Source organism: Schistocerca gregaria, chromosome 4 (genome assembly GCF_023897955.1).
Source record: "Schistocerca gregaria isolate iqSchGreg1 chromosome 4, iqSchGreg1.2, whole genome shotgun sequence".
NCBI classification, from domain to species: Eukaryota; Metazoa; Arthropoda; class Insecta; order Orthoptera; family Acrididae; genus Schistocerca; species Schistocerca gregaria.
This window is the reverse complement of record NC_064923.1, coordinates 532770438-532787612: the sequence shown is the minus strand read 5'-3', so window position 1 is coordinate 532787612 and position 17175 is coordinate 532770438. Positions and strand designations below refer to the sequence as shown.

The 17175-nt window shown below is 41.7% G+C and overlaps 1 protein-coding gene across 3 annotated transcripts in view; it reads left to right on the top strand.

Moving 5' to 3' along the window:
- LOC126267676 (nephrin-like) overlaps positions 1–17175 on the top strand; it is a 468973-nt gene that overhangs the window by 256498 nt on the left and 195300 nt on the right. For all 3 annotated transcript variants that reach the window (XM_049972976.1, XM_049972977.1, XM_049972978.1), the window contains exon 2: positions 9998–10130. In XM_049972976.1, coding sequence (XP_049828933.1) covers positions 9998–10130 — 133 coding nt within the window. The remainder of the gene's footprint in view (positions 1–9997; positions 10131–17175) is intronic.

The following is a 17175-nucleotide window of genomic DNA, read 5'->3' as shown; positions in this document are numbered from 1 at the left end:
GTTTAGAATTTATTCATGACAATGTGGCCTGAACAATAATTTGCGTTTAAGCGAATATTTTCCCCTAATTTTCCTTCATTGACTTCACCAAAATGGTGCTAACAACTCACAGTTCTTATTGACTTCACAAAGATATCCGCTATAATAGATCCCAAGTACCTGTTGCAAACGGTACACTTGGGTACTGGCAAACGTTTTATCGAACTACGCCTTTGTCTGATTACTATTTGTGCTGAGCTGGCTTGTTCTGAAATATTCTGTAGCTGATTGGTAAGCGTAATCGCAGTTTGGGAGTTCATTTTTAACTTACAAAAGAGTGTTTCGTTCTGAAATTTGATTTCGTTTATTGGAAGTTGTCGGAATGGAAATTTAGTTATGAAAGGCGATAGGTGAACTTATCACGGAGACCATGATGCCTGTGGGTGTTGCACAGGATAGCCCTGGTTTAGTGGTACACCGTTCAATACACTTCGCTGGACAGACGTGTTCCCATGTCGAATCAAGACCATTAGTCACGACTACAGTGGAAACATCATCGTCCAAATTGAATCGTGGATCAATGGAACCATGTCACTTGGTCTTACGCTAAGTAAGATACACCGTCTTTCTGGAGAACGGATGCTCGAAAGGTGAGCAGCGCTCCGACGCAGGTCGGAGTTTTCCAGCAGCATAATTCTCCGTGTCGCCGTACCAGTGTCAGGATAAATTGGTTTAAGAGGCACAACAGATATTTCACTCTCATGTCCTTGCCACCAAATTCGCCACCAAACTGGCACAGGATCAGGACGCTAATGAGTGCCAGTTCTGCACCCAGGTACCAACGGCCCTTAATTTACTGGAATCGTTTGATTACAAAATTCCGGAAACCTACTACAAAGAACTTCCCGAATCCAAGTCACATAATATCGCTATTGGACTGCATTTCGAAGGCTGAGCAACGTACTGTAAAGTTGGTGGCTGTAAGTTTCTCTCATTGGTGTATGTTCCTGTGTAATCCTGACACATTTTGTTCACCAGACCTTTTTCGGTGTAATATAGTTCTTTTGTGGATTTCATGGACCTTTCAAGTTATGTCGAATTTCATTAATTAATAACGTCTACTTAAAGAAAGTTTGGCTTTACTCGAACATAGGCAACGAGTTAACCTAGAGGTACGAAAAATACTAAATTGTTGCAATAGACGGAATAAAGTAACAAAATAAAAATTAGGTGAGTAAGTGTTTAAAACATTAAACCCAATCTGCTAACTATCACTCTTGCACTCAAAAAAGTTGGTAAAGTACACCCATGGTAGCTGTCACTGGAAAACGCATTTCTGTTGCCAACAACGGTGGCTTCGTTGTCATCTACATCTACCTCACGAACCCAAGTACGGTAGGAGCATAATGATGGATTCCGTCACAAAGAGGATCAACTCATTGCTTCATATTCCCCGATCAGTGTATCTGATATGGCAAAAAAGTAAATGGAAGGGATCTACAAATGTGACAGCCAAAGTTGAATATACGTCGTTGTAGTGTTCGTGCTTATTTATTTTCTTAACAGTGAGAAAAAACAGATATGAAAAAACTGTATCATAAAGACTATATCAGTTACTAGAAACCGTATCACGTTCTTGTGGATACAGTCAATAAATAAATACAACCTAGGGGTAGCATCTATGACTCTTAATCAATACGTATTGGGTCCCGGATTCCGTGCCATCCATTCCTTAAATTCACTTGCTTGAACGAAAATTATCATGTTCTTGTGGATGCAAAAAAATAAAAATAAAAAATTTAGTCTTGGGTTCCACCCTAGCTATTCATTACGACATCATGAGGATGCACAAGACAATGGAACACCTGCATTATCATTCAGCATTAGGTTGACGTAGTATTTCAGCACTTCGGGGAAATAGGGATGTCCGGCGGACGTAATATTACGTTAAAGCAGTTACAATGGTTTCCCGCGGTGTCAAATGTATATTTACGAGTCTGCAAGCTTCGCAGTTCATGTTAGACGCTTGTGAAACCTTTGCTATCGTCCTTTGTTTCGCAGGGGTTAGATGGCGTTCTGTTTAGTGAGTTTGTTGTGCTTTTGTGTTCGAAATGTGAATTGAAGTGGAAAACACCTGGAACAAATGATTTTCCAAGTCGATGGCGAGTCTGCAGATGATGAGAACGAAATATTCGATTAAGATTAAGACTACAAGTTTATCTTATTATTTTCGCAGATTGTGTTGTTATTAACGGTTTTCCTGCCGGTAAATAATGAAATCAGTCCGACCGTATAATTCTAGCGAGTTTAATGTTCGATAAAATATGTCTCCATGTTTCAAATTGCATTGCACTGTACTCCACTAAGGAAGCAATATTTCGCTTTTTTCTTGCATTTTGTATGTTTCTTAGGATTCAAATGGACTGTAAAAACAATTCAAACAGAAAAATCACTTCTTTGTTTACGGGAGTATGTGTTTGAATACCAGAACTCCCTTTCAGTTTATTCTGTAATAATTACTAATAATAGATGTCCGATGTGTGGATTCATATTCAACACTAGCCATACCCAAATATGTTTGTGTAAAATAGATGATTCAGTAAACCTAAAAACGTTTCAAATTCTAACTGAATATTTCTACACATGAGCTATAACTTTCAAGAAACCACATTTTTTTAGCCATTCAACAGACAATGACTGCTATGTACAAGACCAGCACTGTTACTGTTACAAGCACAGAAAGTCTCTACATGACACGTGGTCTGTAACTGAACAAGTGCCACAATGAACACTCCATTGAAAAAATATGGAGGGTGTTACCAGTGAGAATGAGCGAGGAATGACACAATTCTGAAAGAGGACCGAGCGTGGTACCGCAGTGGTTAGCACACTGAACTAGTGTTTCAAACCTGCGTCCAGACAGCCTGGTACAGGTTTTAAGTGATTTCCCTAAATCACATAGGTAAAATGCTGGATGGTTCCTTCGTAAGGGCATTGTCTGTTTCCTTCTCAATCCTTCCCTAACCCGAACTTGTTCTTTGTCACTAATGAGTTCGTTGTCGACGGGAGTGTCAGAAGGTAAATCAAAAGGATTTATGGTACGTCGAATACAAGATAATATCGTCGTCAGCAGAAATAGTACAGCATGATCAGGATTTGTAACGCATAGGAAGTTAAGAACATAAAATGTATGCAGTTTAATGCAGTAATATTTCCGTCAGAAGCGATAGAAAATTAATGCTAGCAATAGTAGCTAAGATATGAATCCCGATATCACACGCAGTAGACGAAGAAATAAAGAACATGAGTGAGAACACTGAATTAGTTATACAGAATGTTAAGTAAGATGAAAATCTATTCTACCTATGGTTGAACTCAAGAATTTTTCTTTCTTCTGGGCCGTAAGTTGCTGCTATACTTTGCATCCCCCTTGGACCCCCAATTACAACAACGCGTTCATTTACATATTCATAGTCCAGTCTTTAATCTCCCATTATTCTGGGAGTATAGAGGGCGAGACCTTTACTTCGCTGTGGATCATAATTCACTACATATTTGGTTCCAAATATTTTCTTCTTTGTTTCTGTAATTGCCGCTAAATCTGTTTCCTTTTCTTTTAAATGTTCGGATAATTCGACTTCCTTAAGGTCAGTTTTCAGAAACACTCCAGACTGCAACATTACAAAGTTCGTTAAACCATTTTCGTTTGTTTCTACTTCTTGTGTGTGTAGTATACCGATTATCTGTCATGTGTCCATGGCTGCATTGAGTTCTGCAAGTACATTTTAAGAGTCCCTAAATTGGACACTTTGCAACTACAGGTAATGCTGGTGGTGAGACTGTCATCTCTGAGCTTCACCAGCCACAGATCGTAGTTCACCTGGGTGAGTGTGTTGCGGTATTGCCTCCATACTTTATGTTATGGCTATACTGCCAATACTGAGCAGTCAGAGCTTCGTCTGACCTTAAGGGTACGCAGAGTGCGGCTGTATATTCTCATCATCATCCCATTTGTGCCCTTCATACATTTCCGGACACTTATATCACAAACACAATAACGTAGAGCTACACAAAATAAAACACTTATGTACCACAAGGTACTCGCAAATTCTGTGGATGTTACCCATTACCCACATAAGCAGCAAATCTTACTGCATCTTCTCTGTAGAGTCATGTCCACGTGTGGGTCTCGAAATTTAGCTCTTTAGTTTCTGTCAGCAGTGTTCTAGAGAGGAATCTTACCACACGCCAGGAAAAAAATGTTAACCTACACTCCTCTGCTACTACTCTGCTTCTTTCTCTTGCACTGGGTTTTTCAAAATTGAAGCTGTATCATAATTCTGAGTTATATACCAAACCGTCTCAAAGCAATCTATAAATGAAACGGGATTTTATCTGTAACTGTACTTAAATAAGATGTTCTGTGGCTTCTTATTGTTGATTATACAGTTCTGTTGATTGATAACCGAACTATTAGTTTATTTCCAGATGAATACCTGTTACGATATGTGTTCAATTGATCTCAATTTTCCTGCAAATTATTTCATTCGTTTTTAATAGATACCTATAGAATGTAAACATTATTATTGTTTTCCTCATATCTTTTGATAGTGTGCGAAATATCTATGACTTTGCACAAATCAACCTCAAATTCTCGTTTAGAAAATGTAATGTTTCAGTCTCTTAAAGCATGAAACAAAAACACCTTCGGTCCTTTAACAACTATTAGTGAGTGACAATCAACAAATGAAAATTTCTAGTTGTCCAACAAAAGGCAAACATACAGGTGTGTATGCTATAGAGTATTAGAGTAGAACCTTTGTGTAGGAATTTTTCTCCGCCTCTTGATGGATATTTATATGAATGAAAGCGTGCTATAAGGTGCGTGAAGGGTACACAATATTCTCTTTATTACGATTGCTTGAGATGTAAACCAGTTTATCCTTTTTAATCTTCCATTAATTTACCTGTACAGATTTCCGCTACTACTTCCACTTAGAGTTCAAAAGACTTTGGACTAGAATTGTGCGTGGGCAGTTGCTACTAATAGTGTTGTGTTTCTATTAGAGTCACATTGTGGGAAGAGACGTAACCGTATCTAATTCTGGTTGACTGCTGAAGTAACTTAACGTATACCGCAAACTTGGGATGTAGGTAGAGGTATCCCTTCATGAGTTATCACTAATTTTTTCTGGGTATTGTTTGGATGACATATGTTGCAGACTTTCTGTAATATATCGGTGACAAAGATGTATAATATCTATATTCTGATTGAGGATTTACAACGAATACACATAGAATCACCCGAGGGCTCGATGAAACATAAAAAACGATAATTTAAAAGGCTTCTGAAAGGCGGCCTGGGGAGTAGCTGGTGTGTTTACAGCCTCCACACATTCAGATATGTGTAAGCGCCTATCACTCTTACAAGCGCAGAGTAACAACGCAGCTTCCGTGTCCTCAATATGGGGAGTGCTGTCTGGCCCTTTCGCTTCGCAAAATCCTCTCTGGAGATATATACTGCAGCAGCCACTTAAGCCTGGCGTCAGACTCTTCGCTGATTTATGGAACCTTAACCTGAGAGCGAGATTTATTCGACAACCGCAAGGAAATATGCAGCTAACGCTTTCTCACCGCTTTTAGGCTTCGCAAACTGCGCACCCCTACTAAATTCAGGATAATGGCTGCGCCAGAATATTACGCGCTAGCCTGTTTAGTGAACACACAGGAATAGTAGTCCATTGTTCTAGTGATAAAGCGTAAAGCACTCCGCCTTCTTTACGCTGTAAAGACCTTGTGTAACGACAATCGTCCATTGTGGCGTGCTGCAGTATTTGGCTTGGCTTTAAACAGTAAAAGTCACATACATCCGATAATTCTGCGGGAAAGAGTGGGAGGACGTCGACCGCTATTTACAGCTATTTAGCGCAGATAAAACTTGTAGTTATGGCCACTATTTCCGCATTTATCATTTATTAGTCAGTCCACAAATCATATATTTATTTGCGCGTAGCGTTTTTCATAAATTAGTAAACACAACAGACATATATAATAAAGACTTAAGTCATCAATAATATATCATCCTTCAATATTTACAGCAGTCTGACAACACTGGGGTAACTTTTCGATTCCGTGACTGCTGAAATCACTTGGTTTTGAGGTGAAGCACTTCAGAGCCCTATTCTGAGCAAATTTTCATGCGGTTAAGAAAAAAAAAGGTTCAAATGTGTGTGAAATCTTATGGGACTTAACTGCTAAGGTCATCAGTCCCTAAGCTTACACACTATTTAACCTAAATTATCCTAAGGACAAACACACACACCCATGCCCGAGGGACGACTCGAACCTCCGCCGGAACCAGCCGCATTCGGTAATGACATTCCTTGAAGGTTCTCCGATACGGATTGGAAAAGCTGGGAATCTGATGGTGCAAGATGAGGTGAATAAAGCGGATTCAAAATACACTCCTGGAAATGGAAAAAAGAACACTTTGACACTGGTGTGTCAGACCCACCATACTTGCTCCGGACACTGCGAGAGGGCTGTACAAGCAATGATCACACGCACGGCACAGCGGACACACCAGGAACCGCGGTGTTGGCCGTCGAATGGCGCTAGCTGCGCAGCATTTGTGCACCGCCGCCGTCAGTGTCAGACAGTTTGCCGTGGCATACGGAGCTCCATCGCAGTCTTTAACACTGGTAGCATGCCGCGACAGTGTGGACGTGAACCGTATGTGCAGTTGACGGACTTTGAGCGAGGGCGTATAGTGGGCATGCGGGAGGGCGGGTGGACGTACCGCCGAATTGCTCAACACGTGGGGCGTGAGGTCTCCACAGTACATCGATGTTGTCGCCAGTGGTCGGCGGTAGGTGCACGTGCCCGTCGACCTGGGACCGGACCGCAGCGACGCACGGATGCACGCCAAGACCGTAGGATCCTACACAGTGCCGTAGGGGACCGCACCGCCACTTCCTAGCAAATTAGGGACACTGTTGCTCCTGGGGTATCGGCGAGGACCATTCGCAACCGTCTCCATGAAGCTGGGCTACGGTCCCGCACACCGTTAGGCCGTCTTCCGCTCACGCCCCAACATCGTGCAGCCCGCCTCCAGTGGTGTCGCGACAGGCGTGAATGGAGGGACGAATGGAGACGTGTCGTCTTCAGCGATGAGAGTCGCTTCTGCCTGGTGCCAATGATGGTCGTATGCGTGTTTGGCGCCGTGCAGGTGAGCGCCACAATCAGGACTGCATACGACCGAAGCACACAGGGCCAACACCCGGCATCATGGTGTGGGGAGCGATCTCCTACACTGGCTGTACACCTCTGGTGATCGTCGAGGGGACACTGAATAGTGCACGGTACATCCAAACCGTCATCGAACCCATCGTTCTACCATTCCTAGACCGGCAAGGGAACTTGCTGTTCCAACAGGACAATGCACGTCCGCGTGTATCCCGTGCCACTCAACGTGCTCTAGAAGGTGTAAGTCAACTACCCTGGCCAGCAAGATCTCCGGATCTGTCCCCCATTGAGCATGTTTGGGACTGGAAGAAGCGTCGTCTCACGCGGTCTGCACGTCCAGCACGAACGCTGGTCCAACTGAGCCGCCAGGTGGAAATGGCATGGCAAGCCGTTCCACAGGACTACATCCAGCATCTCTACGATCATCTCCATGGGAGAATATCAGCCCGCATTGCTGCGAAAGGTGGATATACACTGTACTAGTGCCGATATTGTGCATGCTCTGTTGCCTGTGTCTATGTGCCTGTGGTTTTGTCAGTGTGATCATGTGATGTATCTGACCCCTGGAATGTGTCAATAAAGTTTCCCCTTCCTGGGACAGTGAATTCAGGGTGTTCTTATTTCAATTTCCGGGAGTGTAACTTCCCAAACCAGCTCCTATACAGCACTTTTGTCAGTCTAGCAGGAAGTGGGCGGGCATCATCATGCAGTGTCATGAATTCACGCAGTCTTCCTGGTCTTTGTTCTTGGGTTGCTTCTGCAAGACTCTGAGTTGTTGGCAACAAATGTCAGCAGTGATGGTTACACCTCGCCGAAGCTATTCATAGAACACCCTATCATCACTGTTGAACCAGGTGAAGATGTAGATCTTTTGCTGACAAGCGCAGGTCATTGTACGGGGAGTTGCTGTTTTGTTTGGGTTCAACCATTCGTTTCTTTTCCTGATGCTAACATAAAGACACCATATAGGATAGGACTTGTCGGGAAGGCCAGTAATGACTTGTGTTCTGTTCGCCGTCTTCCGTCAGTTACTACGAACAGTGACCTCTCTGACAGGAAACCACCAATCCAGTTGCCTAATTGAGCCGGTATACTACAATTACACAATTTGATTACAAGCCTAAGGACTTCTGGAAATCTAGAAGTAGTCTTCTGAAAATTTAGAAAGACGGAATCAATTTGAAATCTGTTGTCGGTGTCACCCAGTACTTTGTGTGAGTAAAGAGCTGTTTGTGTTTCACAAGAACGATGTTTTCTACATCCCTGTTGACCGTGTCCCAATAAACAGTTCTCTTCGAGGTAATTCATAATGTTCGAGCTCAGGATGTGTTCCAAAAAACTTCTATTTACAGGCGTTAATGCTAAGGGCCTCCAATTTACTGGATTATTCCAGCTGCTTTTCTTGAATACTGGTGTGACCTTTGCAACTTTCCAGTCTTTGGGTAATGATTTTTCATCGAGAGAACGGCTTTATATGAATGTTAAGTATGAAGCTATTGCATCAGCATACTGTGAAGAAACATAGCTGGTATACAATCTGCTTTAGTTAAGTGATTTGCTTCACTGATCCGAAAATATATACTTTTAAGTTACTGATATTGGCAGCTGTTCTTGATTCAAATTGTGGAACATGTATTTCGGCTACTTTGGGGAAGAGAAAAAGGTACGTACGTACTGGTTACAAAGTGTACCTCGTTACCTGAAATGGTAACAGAATCTTGTAAAACTTGTATCTGACATTCCCTTGGTAACTTTGCCGAGGTCATGTTGCAACGAATGAAGGAATCTTGCAGGCGTTTTCACTATTTTTAAAGTAATGAATGCTAGTAGAACCCTCACCACTCTCTAGCGAAGTATCTCCACTAAAATTCATATCTGATATTCTCCAAATAAATGTCGGTTTATGAAGTTATATTGGCTTCGTTTCTATATGCTATTTAATGTTAAATAAAAAATATAAAAGGAACTAACATATGTTTTGAAAAACACTAGGAATATTTAATTGATAAACTCGATCATAGTTGAGATATGTGTGTTTACACGATAGCGGCAACTTTAATGTAATGAACTTGGAATAAGCGCATTCGGCGCTTCCATCTTTGTCTTCACTCTATATACTTCACAAGCTATGTACGTCACAATATAAGGTATTTAGCTAATTCATTTGCTCTCACACAAACCTATATTAAATGGTTGTTTCAAGTAATACTTCCGTCAGATCGAACAACTAAAAATGGACACATTTCATGTAGAGATATATCACTTTATGACTGCTGACACTTTTTTCAACAAGCGATTTGACAACTTATGAATTCAATAGCAACACTTGGTCCGTTATTTTTTTCCTGTATGTGGTTGCTGTAACATACAATTTGCATGAGTGGTGAATGCGTTGTAGAAGCAAAATTTACTTTGCACTGCATCAGTTGAAACACTTTATATTCTGATTTAATTTCTCTGAAATCATTTGTTCGTACACTAGTGAAACAAATATATGCAGCTGTTATTCTATGGCGTGTCTAGCAGGATCTCTATGATCGAAAAGCGAAATTGAGACTGTGCTTCGTGTGTGCACTAGAGATCATCAAACTAATAATGCACTGAATTTATTCGTGATATATTTGTTGGACTATGTTACCTAACCTTCATTCATATAATTTTATTGAGAAACACATTCGGTGCACATTAACACAATTTTTAATGGTACACATAAAGTAGTAAGGCAGACGAGGAAAGTCGTCTTCTTGATTGTTGATGTGGTATTCCTCTACAGTGATGGCCTCGGATGTCCAAGCTGTGGAGGGCGGTGTTGCCAAACTACCCTGTGACGTCGTGCCGCCGCTCGCAGGGGACAGGGTGCACCTCGTCATATGGTACAAGGAGGGTGTCACGTCGCCCATTTACAGGTTAGTGACGTGTATCATATACAAATTGCCGTTTTTCTTCATAACGTGTTATGTATTATGCGGCGAATGGGGGACACCCCTACAAATAAGCATAAGCATCCGTAACGTCGAAAGGATGTTCATGTATTTCTGTACTGTTCGAAAGTTGTTTACCCGCAAAAGACGAACGTGCGAATGTAGCGAAACGTGTCTGCTCATTAACTGTTATGTGCAACACAGAAAGGATGGCCTTCAACGCTACTATCATAACTTTAATATATATTCTGAATGTCAGAAACATAATCTAAGGATTTCGTAAATCTGTGTAGACCTGCAATTCAGTTTCAAGTGCATTAGAATAGACTGTAGCAGAGATCTGTTCATTAGGGAGGACGTCATGTGACTGATCACGATGGAAATTAATATGGGGACCCGCAGAAACATTAATGCACAAAACAAAACACTGCAGGTACAAATATAAATACCGGAGAATTTCAATACATCGTTGAATAGTGATACAGTAAGCACACAAAGGCGTTGATTCATATCTCTATGAAAGTAAAGAATTTGAAAAGTAGAAACGCAGTCTTGGGCAAATTATAAAGACATTCTCTGCCGCGCCAACTACACTGACACTAAAAAAAATCACAACAGCAAGAACGAGTTGTGTGACATAAACAAAGGTTGGTAGGGGTGTTTCTGCATCATGGTGTATTTCACATTTCGCGCTAATACCGCCACTATGAGAATGCAAATCAGGTTTGCTGTAAATGCATGTTGTGACTGTGGTGAGCGTTAGTAGCCTTTGAGACTGGACGTGGTGGGTTAATGTTAGTCAGCAATGCCTTTCAAGGAACAAAGACGCCATCATAAACACCTCACTGACTTTGGACGAGGTCGTGTAACAGCGTAACGAGAATCTGTATACTCTTTGTGCAATACTGCGGAGAGACTTGGCAGGGATGTATCCACTGTACATGATTGCTGGTAGCGATGGTCACGACAATGTACGGTTGCGAGAAGTCCGAGCCCCGGTCTTCCACGTAGCTCTACCCAGAGGGTAACAGTTCCGAGCCAAACGCACCCCAAATATTCTATTTGCGACTTTGGTATAAGCAAGAGCCCAATAGATGACAGGGTGTTGGTCTGTTGTGTTCGGTAATGAAAGCTGGATGGATCTTCACCTTAAGTTATGATCTAGGATGCGGTTTCGTATTATAGCAAGAGGACTCCCGCACTTGACTGCAAATTTGTAAGTCAATCCAGTGATTCAACCTTTCGTGCTCCCATACGTGAACAGCACTCCAGGAGGTGTTTTCCAGTGGTATACCGTTCGCCTTCATACCGTTGCAGTAACACAATACTCTGTACAGAGTGTCGACATCCCTGGCCTACTTGATCACAGATCTGTCTCTAATCAAGCACATATGAGATATCATTGGACGACAACTCCAGCGTCATCCACCATCAGCATTAACCGCCATGTGTTGACCTTCGGCGAGTTCTCCACGGTCTTGACAGAGTTGCCTTGAGACTAGCCGCAGGCGCACTTTGCCAGTCCATTCTTGTCGAGTGTCTATGGTGACAGATCCCTTGTCTCATTTTCCATATATTGGTAGGGTTATCTTCCTTCATGTTGCATTCTAGAAATAGGATCTTAGCCATTTTTGCTACTGAGGGATTATCGCTCATTTAGGTGCCAGACAAAGGTCGCCAGTTTGTGTCAGAGGGATCTGAATTCATCACCTGGTCACCACACCATTCCATTCTGCGTCAAACGCAGTGGTGAACTGTTGATCAGGACATTCATATGCTCCTACATAAGCCTCGCCAGTTCCTAGAGAGGATTGCATGTCTAATTTTTGTCGTCTTGCCTAGCAATTCGAACGAGAGAACGTTCACCGGCTTAGGTGCTTCATGGCCATTAGCGATGTTGTCTCTTCGCCTTAGTGTCGGCTCCCCCGTCACGTGTGTCATTCCATGGGATTAGAAAATATCCTCCGTTTCGGCATTCACGTTCGAACGGACACCATGACGCACGCAACCCTTACAAGGGGCATCAAATTCGTATACGGGGTGATTATAATTAAAGTTAAACATTCAAAACGCTGTAGAAACAAAATCACTGTCAGAAAGAGGTCAAATTGCAACGGAATACTATCGGAGAAGGGAGAAAATGTACGGCAGAAGAAAAAAATAGTGTGAAAATCGATCAATATGTGGCACTGTATGCGTCAGAATAAGTAAATGAAAAGACCTGTCATGCGCACAACCCATTGAAGTTGATATAAACACGCCGGTTACATGGTCTTTTCTCCTTTCGCGTCTGCAACGTTGGCCATGACTGTTTAAATGGCGGATCGCGTTCTGCTTGTAAAGCTGTATTACAAGAATTATGACTGTGCGCTCAGCAGAAGTTCTGGTCACTGAAGGGTTTGAAAAAAGGAGTTGGTCCGATGACTGCCTTGGGTCTGGAGAAAATGATTCGCATATTCGAAAAGAGTGGTTCTTTTGGTGTGTAACCTGATATCGGAAGGAAAATAATTAATTAGACGTCAGTGGCAGTGGCCACAGCAGTGCAGAAGGAGACGAGTGATGGTGTGCAAACGTGTAGTGCACGGAGAATTGCTCGAACACAGGACATATCCGTCAGCACGCTACGTAAAATCCTACGAAACTTCCTCCTTTGCTATCCATTCAAAATTACCCATGAGCTCGATTTTCTTCCCATTGATCTGTCAGCAAGAGAAAACTTTGCGTCAGAATTTAATGCTTGCATTGAAGTGAAAAATGATTGACCGTAGAAGATTTTGTGGACAGATGACGCACACATCCATCTGACAGAATATGTCAATGCACAGAATTGTCGAATACGGGCAACGGAAAATAAACGCACAAATTAACCAGTACCACTTCATCCTGAAAAGGTAACTGTGTGTGCAGTTTTACGGCATTATTTATCATAGGGCCATATTTTTTCGAAGAGACAAACACGTCATTCCAGCTCTACAGCAGCGTGGGTGTGTGGACGGGCTCATTTTTATGCAACATAGCGCACCGCCACACATTGCAAATTAAGATAAGCAGCTGCTGAAGCACCATTTCGGAAATGCTAGAATTATCAGCCGCCATTTCGCTACTGCTTGGTCCTCCCGATCACCTGATTTAAATCCTCGTGACTTCTGGCTGTGGGGCTTTCTAAAATATGTGTTTAGCTTTCCGACTGCAAACTTAGGTGCATTGAAGGCACGCATTACACAACACATTCTGAACTTGACCCCGGAAAAACTTCGATTAGTTGTGAAATATGCTGTTTCTCGATATCAACTTGTTGCAGAAAACGGTGGACAGCATATTGAACATGTTTAGCGCCAGTCACGCCGAAATTAATAATCTGATTTGATTTTGATTAACGCTTTTTATACGGTTTATGTGCCTTAGGACAATAAAAAACCGTTTTTTCCCATCCAATGTGACATGACGTTCCCGTGGTGGATGGGCTTACGTAACTAACAGTATGACACCTGTATAGCCACGCACACTGGAGAGTACAGCTTAGGTATCTTTTTATGATTCATTTGTCATTTGTAGTCGACCACTATTAAATTATTATGCTTACAGTGCCATCTATTGCTACACTTTGTAACTATTCATTTTTCGTCTACGATACGTTTCCCCCATTCTCCGATAATATTCCGTTGCAACTTGACGTCACTCTGACCACTGGTGTTATCTCTACTGCAGTTTGAAAGTTTGATTATAATCACCGTGTAGTGGCAACAGGTCAGCAATGTCTGATACACGATATAAACCAGTACACAAACTAAGCAGTGGGTCTTACACATTACAACCAGGAGACAAGAACACATACGTGAGGGACCAACGACCCATCGCTCCCAGGTACCAGTGACATCCGCAAACGTTCCCTACTTCTGTTCGTCAGTCGCTAAATAATGTATGCCTTCACCTACAGAATCCCTCCACCAAGTGATTCTGATGACCATAGCCAGCACAGCCCCCCCTCCCCCCCCCCCCCCCCCCCCCCCGCATTCTTCATCGGGTGACGACTACCGGTATATGACGGAGCATGAGCTATATATAGCCTCCCCAATAGTCGACCAAGACCATGACATCCCACTGCAGAGCCCCACAGGCGAACCGCTCGAAGGGATCTCTGTCACTCCTACACTGGACTGGCATTCGGGAGGACGACGGTTCAATCCCGTCTCCGGTCGTCCTGATTTAGTTTTTCCGTGATTTCCCTAAATCGTTTCAGGCAAATGCCCGGATGGTTCCTTTGCAAGGGCACGGCCGATTTCCTTCCCAATCCTTCCCTAACCCGAGCTTGCGCTCCGTCTCTGATGACCTCGTTGTCGACGGGACGTTAAACACTAACCACCACCATCTGTCACTCCTCGACACTTGTTAAGGAGACTCTCGTGTAAGCCTGGGTATTTTCAGCCCTATGTGCCTGTTAGAGGTATTTGGTATCCCTGCCAGATGTAACTTTTGCAGACGATAAGTTCTCCTAGGCCTCGAGTTGGAGTGATTCAAGACTTCATTTTAAGCGACGAGTAGTTCGCAAACAATTGGCAAAGCCTCTGGAGCCGTAATTTTATTGATTTCTCGGACTACGTGCCCTTGTGTAAGTGTCGTGAAATCTTAACACTGTAGAGCTCTTAAAGTTTCCGTTATTGGCTCTGACCACGATTTCAAACCCTATGGTCACCGGACAGATTGACATATGATAATTTTGAGGGCACCACGGTTCGTGGTCCGCATCACTCATCTCGAGCGTTCTTCGTGGCGGTAGTAGCACATATTACTCACTTAGTTGTTTGGTAAATGTTTCTGTGTGAACTGCTTTGTTGTCACAATGACACATTATCAACCAGAATTGAAGATTCATCGTACATTACTGGTTTAAAGCTATCAGCTTATATGACTGGGTGTTCTCATATTACTCTTAAAATAAAATGAACAGTTAAGCCAATGTGAAGCATTTCCAATACTTCTATCATTCCAATACTACCATTCGTAAAATAGTGAAAGTAAAAGACGAAAAAGCTAATAACAGCGAATAAATAACAATAGCAATATTAATGATTGAGTAATAATTAATGCAGTCAGGTGCATTCCGTAAACCATTTGACGATTATCAAAAGGTACTTGTTGATTCTCTTCAAAAACTGCAATACCGAATAACGTTTTCTGAAAACTCTCTTACTGAAACTCGTTCTGGTCGTTTTCAGACGCATTAGAGAAGGGGGAAAAACATTTTTTTTTCCATCTATCTTCCCCTCTATGGATTAAGTTGAATTCGCGTTACAAACGAGAGTAATATCATACAGACAGAGAGGCGCCGATGCTGTAAATATTTTCTCAATATTGTAGCAGCAGCTAAGGCAGAAATAATGATAAAATGCTCACGAAGTGAGAAATTTAAGAGTAAAATTATGTTCTTGGTGTGCTTAAATATAATTTTATAACTCATTACAAGAACAGTACAGAATATTTAGCCAAAATTAGAAGGAAATATCTGATTAGGTCAGAAGAATAACTGATGTAAGCAGGTTTACAAGTCTCCTCCATTCCAGTAGCAGAAAGATATATTTATAGGTCTGTCGAGACCTGATTACTGCTACCTTCGGCTTGCTACCCCTGTGGGCTACCGGACATCATCTTTGATGATAGACTTAATTCTATCCTCGTATAGTACTTGCCACTTAGCTTTACATTAATTTTTACTGGTAACTATTTCTATCTGTATATCTATAACAATATAGAAACAATGTAACTATATGTAAAATAACCATTAATTAAATTAAGTTTTTTATTAAATTTTTATTTGCGTAATATTGTAATTAAAATATAATTACGTTACGAGAACATGTGAAGATGAAATCTCTTACTTTAAGTTTTAGGAGCGACTCATTCGTATGCTACCAACAGACATTTGGCTGCCAGCATCGCGGCTTTCGACAGTTTTTTGATAAGAGGGACAGACGGAAAGGACTCTGAAAATTTGCGTTATACCATTGGGAAAGCTTTCAATATATGAGCTAAGATTAAATTAAACTACAAACGTATCAGTTGCTGTAGACACGTTGGTACTAAAAAATTATGGGACACCATATTCATTGACAGGTTATTATGGCAGATGGTAGTAGCCAAGCCTTAGTAAAAGAGATATAATCTTAATCCATCTATTGGTACAGTTTATTCGTTAGTTGGTTACAGTCATCCGAGGTATGTCGCCTCATTTTAGTAATGAGAGATGGAACCGTAGTGCACCAACAAGCTCCAATATTTCTTCTTTGATACAGTGTAAGTGATTTGCCAATATTATTTATGAAATGTGTATAATAGGAATTCGACACCATCATGTCCTGAGTCAGTGTTTTATGACAGCGCATAGCCATGTAAAATGAACATGAATCAGATTGCAACGCCTGTTCATTCGAACAACCACTGCTCAGAAAAACTCGGAAGAGCTGAAGAGTGACTGCAGTGGGCTGACCTGTACACTAATAGTGACATATAGAACCCGAAAAGTGGCTTTCATATCTGTTGACAGAAGACTATCCGACATGTTTTGTAAACATCAACAGATTTAGCTTATCTGCTGTATCAATAAACTTTTTGTGATTATTTTTGTCTTATTTACAGACCAAAACTTGAGACGTACGTTTGTCAAATAAGCTCACGCAGTCCGATGCTAACTTCAAGAGTAGTTGATTAAAAATTCAACTTGTGTGGTATTTTGCTGTTAGTGGAGCAACATCAAAATCTCAGTGCAGACAATATTCGGCTGTGTCATTAGTCATGCAAATTTATTAATCAAGACGCAAGGTCCATAAAAGAATCGTTATTTGCATGCAAAATTCATGCTCTTCAGATATAGGTTATGTTATTGCAGGCTGCGATACTAGCGCAATTTCAAAGCTAACTGCTGCCGAGATCTATCAGTATGCTGCACTGTCAAAAGATCGTGGATGTTTTACAACGTGGACAGGCTGCGCCTGTATACTCCCCACACAATGCTGTAGTGAGGCTATATAATCCA